The sequence below is a fragment of the Cygnus olor genome, chromosome 2 (genome assembly GCF_009769625.2).
Source record: "Cygnus olor isolate bCygOlo1 chromosome 2, bCygOlo1.pri.v2, whole genome shotgun sequence".
In the NCBI taxonomy this organism is placed as follows: Eukaryota; Metazoa; Chordata; class Aves; order Anseriformes; family Anatidae; genus Cygnus; species Cygnus olor.
In genome coordinates this window covers 64,254,821-64,268,869 of record NC_049170.1, presented here as the reverse complement: position 1 = coordinate 64,268,869, position 14,049 = coordinate 64,254,821, and the positions used below count along the sequence as shown (strand labels likewise).

General features: G+C 38.2%; 1 protein-coding gene across 14 annotated transcripts in view; it reads left to right on the top strand.

Annotated features, from left to right (window-relative positions):
• ELMO1 (engulfment and cell motility 1) overlaps positions 1 to 14,049 on the top strand; it is a 310,022-nt gene that overhangs the window by 115,107 nt on the left and 180,866 nt on the right. For all 14 annotated transcript variants that reach the window (XM_040545682.1, XM_040545678.1, XM_040545686.1 and 11 more), the window contains 4 exons: positions 292 to 370; positions 4,543 to 4,593; positions 6,247 to 6,369; positions 7,694 to 7,825. In XM_040545682.1, the coding sequence (XP_040401616.1) occupies positions 292 to 370; positions 4,543 to 4,593; positions 6,247 to 6,369; positions 7,694 to 7,825 (385 nt within the window). The remainder of the gene's footprint in view (positions 1 to 291; positions 371 to 4,542; positions 4,594 to 6,246; positions 6,370 to 7,693; positions 7,826 to 14,049) is intronic.

Genomic DNA, 14,049 nt, shown 5'->3' with positions numbered 1-14,049 from the left:
GCTGGACATCTGGCAGGAGCTGTTTGTTTGGGCGTAGTCAGTGGCACTTTGAGATTGTGATTCAGTCCACCATTCTTGAGTGCTGAGTCTCCCTCTGGAACATCTTGTTTCTCGTATGAGTAATAGAGAGAACCTGGATGACTAGATTTGACTACCTAACTTACATATGGGTAATACTAAGTGCAAACAGTCCCTTGACTTCTACCTGCAGTAATGCAACTGGAAGATTAGTTTCTACAGCTTGTGTATTTTCGTCATCTTCTCTCATGTTTATATGCTTTTTCCAAACAGGACAGACCAAGAAATCCAGACATATACCATTGCGGTAATAAATGCACTTTTCCTTAAAGCACCAGATGACAAGAGGCAGGTAAGTTGTTGGGATTTGTTGTATAATCCCCATATCTGTAAGAAAAGTATATTATAGAATCATTTAGGTTGAAAAAGATCTCTAAGATCATCAAGTCCAACTATTACTCCTGTAGTTGTCCCAGTCACATTTTTTCTGCATTTAATTCCTACTGATACTTGCTGTATTTTTAGTGTCACAGGTATAATATCATACATTTTAATGGAGCTGCCTCCATCTTGTACCAGTATTAGTAGGGATTAAGCATTCTTCTATGTTTTTGTAGTTCCCTGTAACCTCACATGAACCATATTGACTGTGGCTGGCTGTAGTATTTATTGTACTGAACTCCTTGCCAGCACAGCTTGTAAACTCAGACTACTTTTTGGTAAGTCATTTCCCCCCCAGCTTTCTTAATAAAAAGTGTGTTCCTTTTGAAAATGGAAATATCTTGCCATGTAAGCATTTCATAACTGTCAGTGTACTATTTTAAGTTAAGTTTAGGGCCAGAGATCAGAAGCCTCAAAAGGAAGATTCAGGATTGCTAGTTGATGTTAAATGAGGATGGAATGTGATGTGTTATGAAATGGAGAAGTTTTATCCTTGTTTACCAAGTCATTAGCTTGTGTCAAAACAGAGTTAGTCATTTATTTATTTAGTATTTCCATCACCAGAAACGGTAATGATAATTCTTGTGGTGTGACATACTCTTAGTGTCCAGAATGAGTTCATTGGGAGCTGCTGATCCATTCTGATCAAGTCTTTTCTTAGATTTATTTATACTTTTAAATGCTGGGGATTGTTTAAACAAATCCCAAAGCCCTATTGGGCATTTTTTTCTTTCTTTCCCTTCAGATACATTTTTAAAGTTACAAATTTTCTTTAGTTTCATCTATAGACAGGTGAAAGTAAAACCATGGTTTAATTTAAAAAAAAAAACACCCTTTTTTTTGTGTTCCTTTTTTCCTTATTCCTCCAATGCAATATTGGGAAGAAGGCACCCAATAATAAAATTTGGAATAAAAACTTACTTTCAGTTTTTGCATAAATCTATGTCCATGTATGAAAACCAGAGATTTAACTTTTTAAATTTGTAAATGCTTGCTGTTGCTTAGGTTGTTGTGAAAAGTATGCTTTGGTCATATTTGAAGTTGTGACACTATAATGAGCACACCTGTGTTCGTGAAGATGACAGTGGCATCATCTGTTCCCAGCAAGCAAAACTGAATTTTACAGTGTAGCAATCTAGTTAGCCTGGCAGTAGACCATGCAGACTTCATTTCACCTGTAGTACCTGCTGCCATGACAAAAAAATAAATAAATAATTGTTACAGAGTTTATGATCATCAGAACATAATGACTTGATTTGGCTCAAAGACTGATAGCTCCGCCATTAAAGGAAATTTCATTCAACTTTTAAAAACCTAGAATAAATAGTTAGGATCCGTATAGGGGTTAATTGGCAAACCATATGTTCAGGAAGGGAGGTGTCTATTAGCTGTCTACGGGGGCGAATGATATTATTTATTGGATTCTGTCTTTCTAAGAGAACTGAGCTGATGAAGTTCCATGTCTATCCCCCAGTTATCAGACTGGGGGTACTCAAAAGTTACAATTCAGCACTCACCACTAATATGGTTAGCAGGGAGAAGCTGTGGCATTCAAAATAGCTGATAGTAGATGAAACTGTCTAATGCATTGCACTGGGAATTACCAAGAGCATGCATTTGTACAAAAATGTCTGCTACAAGCAGAGCATGTGAGAAACGTCTGCAGGCTGCCAGAACTTGCCCAAGTTCTGGACTAGCCCTGCACCAAACTCCACGTGATTTCGGGAGCCTTGGCACCCTCCCTGCTGGAGACTGGTTATGATGTGAACGATTGGCTTGCATTTAAGGAATGGATTTCAGTCTGGTTGCTGGTCTCCTCCTTTCTTCTTTATTTCTGTAATGCAAAAAGCCAAAAGTTTCAAGGTTTTTATTTTCTAAATGAGGACTCCCTTGTTGCTTTGCTTCCTGTGCCACTGTTGAGGACTAAATCATCTAGAGAAACCTAGGTTACATAAATAAGGGGGGGGGGGGGGGGGGCGGAACGGGACAAACCCTTTATATATCAGAAAAGGCCTGTTGAGCAATGAAATAATATCGTGAATGTTTGAAACACTTTTTTTTTTTTTTTTCCTATTTCCCCAAATTGTCTGCATTTTCAGAGATGTTGCTATGGGAAATGAGGTGTCAAATTTTGTCAAATAATTCTTGTTCTCATTTGTTACTACAATACTTATTATAGAAGAGGCAGCTCATCAGCTGGTAATAGCCCTGCAGACTTCTTGGAGACAAAGTTGGTTTTGTTGTAGTAATAGGCTTTGTGAATGCTTGTTGCTCCTGTCACAGTTTCAGTGACCAAAAATGACAACCCGGTAATGGCATTTTAATTTCCAGGTGTAAGAGTGAAGTGAGAATTTGATTGTTTCCAAAAAGTAGAATGAATTTCCAATTTTTGGCTTGAATGCAGAGAGGAAAACAAACAAACAAAAAAAAAAACCCTACCTCATTCTTTACCTGTCTGTCTTCTTGCAGTGGACATACTTTGAAAAGGCAGAGCCAGTCTGGTCTCTGGAACGTAAGGTGTTACCTACCATGTGCCTAGAGCTCCCTCTGCAGTTCAGTTGGGCATTTTCAAAAGGGATGGGAGCATCTGTATCGTTCATTCTTCAGCTGCTACATGCAATTGAAACCAGCTTTACCAGAAAAGGCTTAAAAGCTGAGTTTCTCAGGATCTCGGTCCCATCTTTCTTCCTTACCATTCCTGTGTTTTGGTGCAAAGAAAACAGTCAGCATCCAGGACTGCCTCCTGTCTCAGAATTAAAATTCTTTTCTTCTTGCAAGCAAGTTCTCACCCTAACAGTAGCTTTATTTATAGTGTTTCTGCAACCACATTTCAGCAATCCAGCTCTTCATTTTTACACAATAGTCTCATTTTCACTGCTTTCTAGGTTTTTTTGTTTGTTTGTTTTTAATATAAAACTAACTGGTATGTACTCTACATTATTTTCCAACTCTCGCAAAGATTAGCAAGATGTTTTGTTATTTCTCCTGAATGTGAACAATATTTTGATGTGGTGCCAACTACACAGACTGACAGCGCATTTTAAGAATGTCCTTAAGCGTGTGTCAGCGTTGATTTGCTATGCTGCGTTATGTAAGGCTGATACACAAGTAGATCATTGACTGAAAATACAGCTAATTCCAAACGTTACCCTGTTGTGTACGTATAAGTAAGCAGCGTCTAAATAGCAGTGTGCAATATGTTAAGCAAATTATCCAAATCCTTAAAGTGTATATTTTGTAAACAGGAATGTAAAAGTATTTCCATGATAATTGCTAAGTGTTATAAGATGTTTGCATTGCATATGCTAGTGTGTGTGTTCACATGCACACACACGCATTTTTGTATTCATGGAAAACATTGTGAAAATTAAAAACAGGTATGTGCTTGTAGGTATGGTTCAGGACTCTAGGCTCTCATGCTTGATCACTATAAAGTGTTCTCTACTAGTCAAATGTCTAAGAATGAAAGTCAAAACAAATCCTGGTTGATAGTGACTTGGCCATTACTTCTAGAAAAAGAAGCAAATTGAAGGCAAAATAGTGAACCAATGCCAGCACTGCTGCCAAAATACAGGGGAGAAGTATTATTTGCTAAGAGGAAACAGTACTGAGTTCTAGGCTAAAACTTAGAACATGTGACTTTGAAACAGCCAGAATATTAATATAAATATGCATGTTGTTTTGTTTAACATCTGCTTTTAAAGCCCTGGCTGACAGATTAGAAACATTTAATGCTGTGTTGTAGAGTGGAGGCACAGGGGGAAGTTGTGCTCGAACAGGTGTATGCAAATTCTCTGTTTTACCTGCAAAGGTCTCCTCTGAGGTCTTACATTGCTGCTTTTGTATCACTGAAGTCCTCAGCTGGTGAGGACTTGGCTTTTTTTTTTTCCCCTCTTTTTCTTAGCAGAGCAATCTGAGTTTGTGGCCTCCAAAATAACTATCATAATTGTAGTTGATATACTGCTTCATTTTGCTTAAAAGAAACACTGTAGAAACATAAGACTAAAGCTTTTTAAGGTGTTGTTCTTATAGGTGTAACACTAAAATGCTTGCTTCTAGCTATTACTTTTTTCTCTAATTTAGGAAATGGCAAACATTTTGGCACAAAAGCAGCTTCGCTCCATCATCCTAACTGTAAGTATATAATTTTCAATTTTACTTTTCACTACTAGAGAGAAAAGCAGGCTTGACTTTTGGTGCGTAGAGGTTTTGTCTTCATATATTGTAATTGCGCTCTTGTATCTCACAAGATACATTTTGAAGCCTGTGATACACAAGCTAAAGATCTGGTTATTGAGTGGGTTCAGAATTGATGATCAGAACGGGTATCTTTCCAGCCCAATAAATTGTAGTTTCTTCATGAAAATGCAATACTGAATAAAAAATAATACCTCAAGGGTTTTATTCCTGTGGAGAATGTGAACTTAATTGTGCAGACTAGGGAATGTCTGAGGCATTAATAGTAAGTCCTCTGTGTTAAGGTTTGGACCTGATGACAGCTATGCAAGCCACACAAGGCTTTCCATTTTGCAAAATCAGCTTCTGTGTTTTTGGTTCTACTGGTGATTTTGTGTCTTGATATCAAGTTGCATATGATTTGTCACCACTTACACAAAAGCATGGTATATAGCCCAGAGTGAAGTTAATGAATGTAGTATAAAAGACTTACTTCTGCTGTCTTGGAAAAACACAGGGATTTTGTCTTTGACCTTAGCGCAGAACAGATCTTCAAGGGAACAAGGGGAAATTCTCCTTAAAAGGGATGAGTTCAGTATCTGTCATGAGATACCAGACAGTGTAAACAAAACCAAACAAGAAACAAACAAACCCTTGCCCTTTCTCACTCACTGTCATTATTTTAGTGATGCATTAAAAAACAAACAAAATGACAACAACAACAAAACAACAATAAAACAAAACAGAATTTGTTTCAGAAGGCATGTTTTTGCATTGCTTGTGTTTATAAAAATTTGGTGTAAGCATAAGGATAACATTCTTAAGTGTTCATATACTGTCATAAAATGCTCAAGTACTTTTTGGCAGACAGATTCTTTTATTCTCTGGAGCTGTACAATATCAATTTTTGTATCCATCTCCTACATGATTATTCTTCCCTTATGTATGCCCTGAGATGTTTAGTTATACCTGGGCCTGTTTCCCCTGTAGAGCCAGTGTGTGTGTTGTGTGTGAAATTGTCCATCAGCTTGGTAACTGCTGTGTGTAGCCCTGTATGTATAAGGTATTGTACACCAATGCATTTCCAAGCCATCTTCCTCATATCGAACAAAGTTGGATTGCCATGTAATGTTGGCTTCTGCAGCAGTAGCGCTGTTATATCATTGTATCTACTGATTGTGTTGGCAGCTTGAAAACTTTATGCTCAGGGAACTATTTAAATATTTTCTTAATACATTTTTTATTTTTAACAGGGCTCTAATGTTCTTGCTAAGGAGTTAATTTTTCTTCAGTTGCTCCCTCTCTTCTGTTTTTGTTTGCTTGTTTTTATTTTCACCACTTCTCATACATGCACAGGCTCTATCTAGTGGCTAAAAGGAGAAAGCTTCAGTGCATTATTAGTGTAAAGTCCTGGCCCTTAGAATTTCTTATGAAGCCTGCAGTTCATCTGAATACCTAGATCAGTAGTGCTGGTTTTGGTTTAATTTTTTTCTGGAGTATACACACACCATTGCATATCAACACATTCTTTCAGAAATGGAAACACCAGAGTCCACCTGGTGGGATTTTCTGATATGGTGGTATTCACTGGAGTCTGTCTGTCTTTTGCAGCATGTTATCAGGGCACAGAGGGCCATCAATAATGAAATGGCACATCAGCTTTATGTTCTCCAAGTACTTACCTTTAACCTTCTGGAAGACAGAATGATGACAAAAATGGATCCACAGGATCAGGTAAGCATCTGACATGACCTAGTCAGAACAGGGAGAGGACAGCTACTCGTTGCTGTGCGTAAAACTCTTGACGGAGGAAAAGACACTGGCAGGAATTCTTACCTAATCTCTCTCACTTGGGTTGTGATGCTGGATTTTGTTTTCTGGCTGTTGAAAGATGAACTGGCTATTGCATTCTGTGTGCAAAAGTACAGCAAGATGGCCAGGCCTTTCTCCTTAGCATGTAGCTTCATGAACTGAGTTTGGTGTCATCCTGAACTAGAACTCTGAAGCCAGCAGTACAGCCTTTTTTCTTTTTTGTACTTTTCAGAGCCAACTGAGATGCATGGTCCTTCCTAAAAGTGCTCCTGTAGAGCTAAAACTTAATATTTAAATGAAAACTATCTAATATTCTAGAGTTGAGGTTAATTGATGTTATGATCTAAGTAATTTTTGTTGCTATGAACCTGTACAGTAGTTGTTCGTCTTATTGTTCATTGTGTCCAAACACCAGCCTTATGCATAAAGAGGCACTCCCCAAAGAAATTAAAGATTTGATATAGAATCAGTGAACATGAGAGAAGATGTGTTCTGTTTGTTTGTTTATTTTTTGTGTGTTTCCTTTTTGGTGCTGTATGAAGGGAGATCTGGTTTCATTTTTAAGAGGGAATTTTCTTAAGACTTAGGATTTGAAGAAAAGGAGATGGGAGAGCAAGATAGTTGTAAACTTGAATAACATCATGCTATAGGATTATCCCCTTCCTGTTTCTTCAGTTTGAGGCAGGAGAGTTTGACTCTCAGGAGAATGTAATACCTAGTGCGTATCTCCATAGACTGTCTGATACGGTGTTGTTAGTATAGATGGTGGGGTGGTTATCACTGTCTGGAGGCATTTCCAGTGATGTGTAGCTGCAGTAAGTCCTCTCTTGCCCATTCCTTTGTCAGCAGAAATAGTCACCAGAAGGATCAGAGTACTGAGCCATTTTGATTTAAGTCAGCAAAGTGCCTAAATACCAGCTTAATTTGAAGTGTGATCTCTTGGCTTCTGTGGTTTCATGTCTGTGGTTAAAATCAAGTGTGTAGTTAGTGGCCTTGCTAACATGAGTCCTGCTTCTGGAAGTCAACCCTTACACATTTCTGCATGAACCCCACAAATATGAGACCTTTGGAAAATGGGAACCACAAAGTCATTCTTGCTGATGGCCTTCGAGTAAGAAGGTAGGGAATTTAGATAAAGGTTGGGCAATGGAGGGAATACAGTATTTTGAAACAGACTTGTGGTATTGGTTATTAAAATGAGAGGTCAGTTATTTTAACCATTTTTTTAACGTCTGTTTGAACCCAGGCTCAACGGGATATCATATTTGAACTGAGAAGAATTGCATTTGATGCAGAATCTGAACCTAACAACAGTAGTGGCAGTATCGAGAAACGCAAATCTATGTATACGCGAGACTATAAAAAACTTGGATTTATTGTGAGTATTTTTGGGTGGTGGGACACTGGATGTGGTTGAATGCATCTGTTGTAGTACATTCTCTAATCAGTCACTTTTCTTATTTGATCTTCTGGCTATTACTAACAGGAGAATATAATAATTTCTTTATCTTTTTGCAAATCTTTTTAACCCCAAGGGGTTGCTTTAGCAGAAGTTAGGGTTAATTGGAAGAAATAACTATCTAAGGTGGAAGAACATAGTTTTTCATGACATGTCATAATTAATTTAACTTAATCAAATCTTGGATGAGCAAGCATTGTCTAACAGATCTGTTGCAAACCTACTCAAACCTAAGAGTACTCAAAATCGTACTCTTAGTAATAATGTGAACTGATGAGCACAAATCAGAGGTAGGATTCTATCTATAGCATTTACTTGTAGGATCTTGTGTCTTGGTTGTTTGAAGTCCTTTCATCTGTGAGTAGGGGATGGAGAAGCTCCCACTTTGACCTACTCAGACCACTTAGAGTTCTGGTCTTGGCTGAAACAACACAATCTGGCTGAACTGTTGGATGCATTTATACTGATGAATAATGTGTATTTTTCCCCCTCTGGAAGCAAAGGGTGGACACATGCATGCACAGACACATGCACACTCTGCAATCAGTATCTTGATTTATTGTTTACTCTAGGTTAGTATGCAATTTTCTTTCTCCTTAGGTAAAATTGTATACTTTGCATGGTACACGATTGCTGCTGGCCTGGCAGATAGACAGTGAATGTGGTACGGTAGCCACAGTCAGAGGCAGGGTGGTTTCAAACACCGGTACAAGCTGAAGCTTGCTGTGCAGTTTGAGTGCTCTGCTCAGCTCTGTGGCATAGAGCTCAGGATTACCCAGTTCCCCTGTGGTTTAGGGAGGAGGCGTTCTGGGTTCTGGTAGTTGTTTTCATTACTGATGAGTGAGGAAAAATTACTGCTGTATCAGTGCTGTTGCATCTGTAAGGAGTCTTAAGTAAGGGGAAAGGAAGGAACTTGGCATTGTAAGCATGATAGTAAAATCAATGCTTTGAAGAAGCTTTTGAATCTCGATAGACAACAACAACAACAAAAACTATGAATCTGTTCTCTGTTTCTGTGTCACAGAAGACCATTGCTATCTCAGCTTTTAAGATTGGCAACTCCTATGTGAGATGAGCAGAGGACTTTGGGCTCTCAAGGCTAGAACTAAAGGAAAATGCATGCCATGGTTTAGAGATAAACGGGCTGAATGTAGACCCTCTAGCTTGTGGTGAATGAGAACAGAGATTGGTTCTCGCAGACCTTCCATCATACGTGGTGGAAAAGTAACCACTGGCAAGTAAGAAATGGTGATAAACACAGTTCAGGGCAGGGGGCAAGAGGGAATGCTGAGGTATAGTGAAGTCGTGGATCTGTACGTACAGAGATTATGGCATATGGAAGAATAAAAGAGGTCAAATTTAAAACAAGTGTTCTCTAATTGTGGTTGATCACTTTTGGATATTAGCTGTGCATTCCAGTTTTATGAGATGTTGAAGACACTCAGATTCCACTACTGTCGCTGGCATCCCTAAGTATCTAGCACCCCTGAAAGTCTGACCTTGCTTTCTTAGAGGCGGAGCTGGAAAACTGTCTGTGTAATAAAGCATCCAACATAAACTGAGCCATGACTAGCACACAGATCTGAATTCTAGTCCTGTTTTTCTGCTGCTTAACAAGGAAAGACTAAAGATCAATAGGGTTGTGGGCTGACACTTGTTTTTCCAATGCTTCTGTTTGTCCCACAGGATATATTTTGATTCAGCAGAGCTGAAGTCATTATTAACAACAGTGTGTTTGAACTGATAGCATTGTACGGGAGATGCTTGGTGTGAATCAAAATGTGTTACTGTCTTGTCTGAGTTTGCAGGAGCTCATGCTGTGTATGCAGCAGGGATGTCTCTGTTATGTTCATTACTCTCATTTGGGCTGTTCATTGGGAAGCCTACAGAAATCAACAGTTGTCAGGGGTAACAACAGCAGTATTTGCTATGTAATTCTGATGGCTTTCCAACAGGGAAGGGTGATTAAAGTCTAGGAGGGAATGGGAACTGCGATCAAAACAATGAAGAAAATGTGGAAGGATAAATAGAAGGAAAGCATAATAGGAGATCAGAAATACAGGCAAGTGAGCTTTTCAGAGTACCATGATAAGGGTCCTAATGGGAGGCAGGTTATCCCCCTAACAGAATAATGAGGCAATGCACAAATAATAAATATGTTAATTGTAAAGTGTGAGGAGAGTTACTCTGCTCTTGAGCAGAACTTTTTCTTGGAGCTGAGAGTACTTGTGACTCTACATGTATGACTTTTCCCATAGCTGAAAAGGAATTTGACCTTCTCACAGAGCTGGAGAAGTGCCTGTTGTAGAGCTCAGGCTGGCTCTCAAACAGTGAATCTGACTGAGCCTCACACAGGGGCTATGCTCTGACTGGCCTCCAGTTAGCCTATGGCTGCCTTTACCCCATCTACTTCTTTTAGCTCTAACATTAAAACGTCTTCAGTGCTTTTGAAAAATGCAGGTAGAAGGATACATAAGCAAACTGAACTGTGCCCTGAATGACGGGAGGTTTCTCTTCCTCTTCTTTTGGCTGTCTAACACAAGAAGAAACCCATCCAAATTGGTGGCTGCCTTCGAATGCTGCCTTCATTCCACTGGTGGTAGTGGTCAGGATGCTAATTTCTTGAACTGATTAAACGTTCTTTCCAAGGGGGAGAGCAAAACCATGTCTAGCCATCCAGTTGTTCCTGGACTGCTTGTTGTCTTTCTGTATGGGAAATGCAGGAATTCTATTCATTTTTCTTGGCCACATGAAAAAGCTTTGTCACATTGCAAATGTAATGTCAACAAAAGAGAAAGTCCAGACGTGGTTTCAGAAGTTTACAATACCATTTGTAAAACTACATAGTTAGAAACCTATATTCAGTTAAAGCAACCACAGTGCCTTTCCAGATGGTCGAGATGTCCAGTGTGAAGTTTATTATGGGCAAAGAGATTTTCAGCGGAGATAGTTTTGAAGAGATTTACTAAAATACTGACACATACAACAAAAGATGACCCAATTAGGAGATGTAAGATACGTTTCACCTTATTGAATTATTTTTCTGAGGCAATTGCAAATTAAATAGCTTGAGTTCCTTCTTTTCTTCCTGCCTTAAAATCTCTTTCAGCAGTTTATCTATGGCAATTCTTGTAGTAGAAGTAGAGTTTTGTAGACTTGCAAATAATAATGTAGTTTTGTGTTAGAGATCGCTAATAGATAAAGGTACAAGTGTTGGTAATGATAAAATTGCTCTTGAAATTGCTAAGCTGTTCAGTTTTGTAGAGTTCACTGCATTTGAAGCTTCAAAAATCTTATTGCATTTGAGTAAACTTTATTCCTATAACCAAAGTAGGCAACAGATATACACAATATCAATTTCTTGAGTTATGTTTTCTCATAGTTCTGTAAATATCATTAACTGTCAGTGATAAGTTGTAGTGAATGTGTTTAAAGTTAGAGGCAGATCTAACCAAATTCTAAGAAATTTAAATAGGTTAAAAAGTGAAGAAAAACTGTTTGAGATTTTTTCATTTGTGGTGTGTGGAGCTTTTTTTTTTTTCCTTTTGACTTTAATAAAATGTAAATCGTTTTTATGCATGCAAAAATTCAAGATGGAAAATGATTTCTTTGCTCTGATATGATAATGATTTCTTAGCCTTGCTGGAATTTATTAGTATAGACAAATAAAATGGACATTAGTACAAGAGATGGGAAGCCAGTGGGGATTTGTCTGACAAAATATGACAATTAAAAGGGAAATTTTAGAATGATCTGTAGTTCTTGTAAAGGTAGACATGGGCTTAACTTAGAAAACAATTGTGGTGGTGACTTAAGAGTGAACATACACTGATGAAATCTCCTGATGAAACAGATCTGGGAGACATCAAGGAAACAATCACCATGTCATACACCAAATTAAGATGACCTTTTGGAGCAGAGACAAAAATAGGCAAAAAATAGGCAAAAATAGGAGAGATTGTGCACTGTAGTTACAAAAAAGTCAAATATTAGCCTAGAATATATCTGGAAAGTTAGTTTCCTAGCAGCTGAACTGTTAAGAACATTTTCTGTGTTTTGGTGACATCCTTTAGAGCACTGCATAATTTTAATTGCTTATGCAGTGATTGGGGACTGATTGAATTTAGGACAAGTGCATAGAGCAAGACTTGTGCAGCGATAACAGAGATGTCTTACAAGAGGTGACTTAAAAAGCTTGCCTTGTTTAGTCCACCAGGCTAAACACTGTGTAAATGTCATGTTCACAAATGCTGAGAGGGAGGAAGTCATATGTAAGCTAAAAGGCACTGATGGCGATGCATTTAAGGAAAATATGATTATTTTTTAATTGGATTGATGGGGACAAATTTCATTAATAGTTTAAAGATGGAGGTTGATTCTTTATGAAAAGGATTATATACCGTGTTTGACAATGGTGGATCCAGGAAAAAAAAACATATACAAAGACTGGGAATAAGGTGACGGGGGTTTATTACAGAGGTCTGAAGGGAAACATGAATAATAGGATGAATAATGACCTTACGTGGCAGCATAGATGATTTGTTAGATATTACAAAAACTTTCTAATATAAGCTATCTATAATAGATACTTTAGAAGGGTTGTCATGTAGAGATCTTTAGAAAAGAAACTGAATGAATAGTTAAGAGCAATTAAAGCATACTTGATTCTTCCTTAGGCAGAATGTAGGCCTGATGAGCTGCTGAGACTTTTTTCAGACTTGCCTCCCCCTGCCCCCCAATCTTCATGTCCCAGATGAGTAACTAATTTGTTTTTTTCTTTTGATCTCATTCTTCAAAAAAATCCTTTGTTTCACAGCACAATATCCAAATAGTGCTTTGAAGATTAAAAACTATTAAGTTTCCTCAGGGGTCCTGTGGTGCTCTTCATAATCTCTTTGAATAGTTCCCTAGCTGAAGCCTAAAGATAGTCCCCATTTAGAGATAAGGGGAAAAATTTTTCCCCTAGACTTTTCTGGCAGAGGAAAGATGCTCAACACTTTATTTTTTTCAGAACACTTTCTTCCTTCTTCAGTGCATGGCTTCTGTTACACCCGTGTGACTGTTACTTTCCGCAGAGCAGAGCTGAGAGTGTCAAATCAAGTATTTGCAAAATTAAGAACATAGTGACTGTCTTACAGAAGACTGTGTAAGGTGCAAGTTGCCTTGTTGTTTCTAGACATAGCTTTCTCACCAGGCTAAGTCCATGGCTGTCTTAACTGAGAGGTTTGGCCTGAGATTTAAGTAGTCTCTCTTCCACCAGCAAACGGGAATTATTTGTTCAGGACATTGCCTTTGCAAGCACAAGCCATCTATCTGTCAGAGTGACTGTAGTGAGTCAGGATTTTTTCCCTGAGCAGGTGAAATTGAGTCATTCATGAGATCTGGAAGGATTTGAGTAGTCATTTGCAACTGTTCCGTTCATAGCTCTCTAATGTTTCTTCCTCTTGGTGTCATTAGGCAAAGATAAGAAGTGTTGCATTGTTTATCCTTTGGTGAAGCTTCACCTACAGTAAAGGTCACACTTTCTTACATTCAGATTCCATTGTTGGATTTGGCAGTGGCAAAGGAACGTCTTCAGAATGTCACTGTGTGTCAGCCTAGATCAAGTCCTTTTTTAAACTTGAAATGGAGAAGCCTGTAGTCTGTAGCTCAATGAGAGAATGGCATAGGTAGCAGGTTTTCTGCACTCCTGAAAATTATTTATAGTTTTCCATCCTCCACTGTTTTCTCTACCCTCACAACCCTCTGTTTCCATATCTACTGTTTCAAAACTTGTGAAATAATTTATTGCTGGAAAAATAATCAGTTTAGGAAAAATTCCTTTTGCTGAGCTATTTGAATAGGCTGCTTTGCCCTGAGATAGAAGTGACTTAGTTTAGTGACTGTATTTCTGTATGTAGCAATGGCCCCCTCTAAAGTAAAGTCCTTTGTCCTTTATTACTGATAGCTAATAATTAAACACCATGAAGCATTGCAGGAAACAGGTCTAATGGAACTTCACTAGAAAGGAGTTTCTTCTCACATTTCACTGTAGTACATGGTTCATAGATTTAAGTATCCCTTTATTTAACAGAATTAAAATTGCAGATAGTAGTGTGAGACTAGAAAAAAACACATGGTCTTCCCTTTTGCTACTGAAGTTC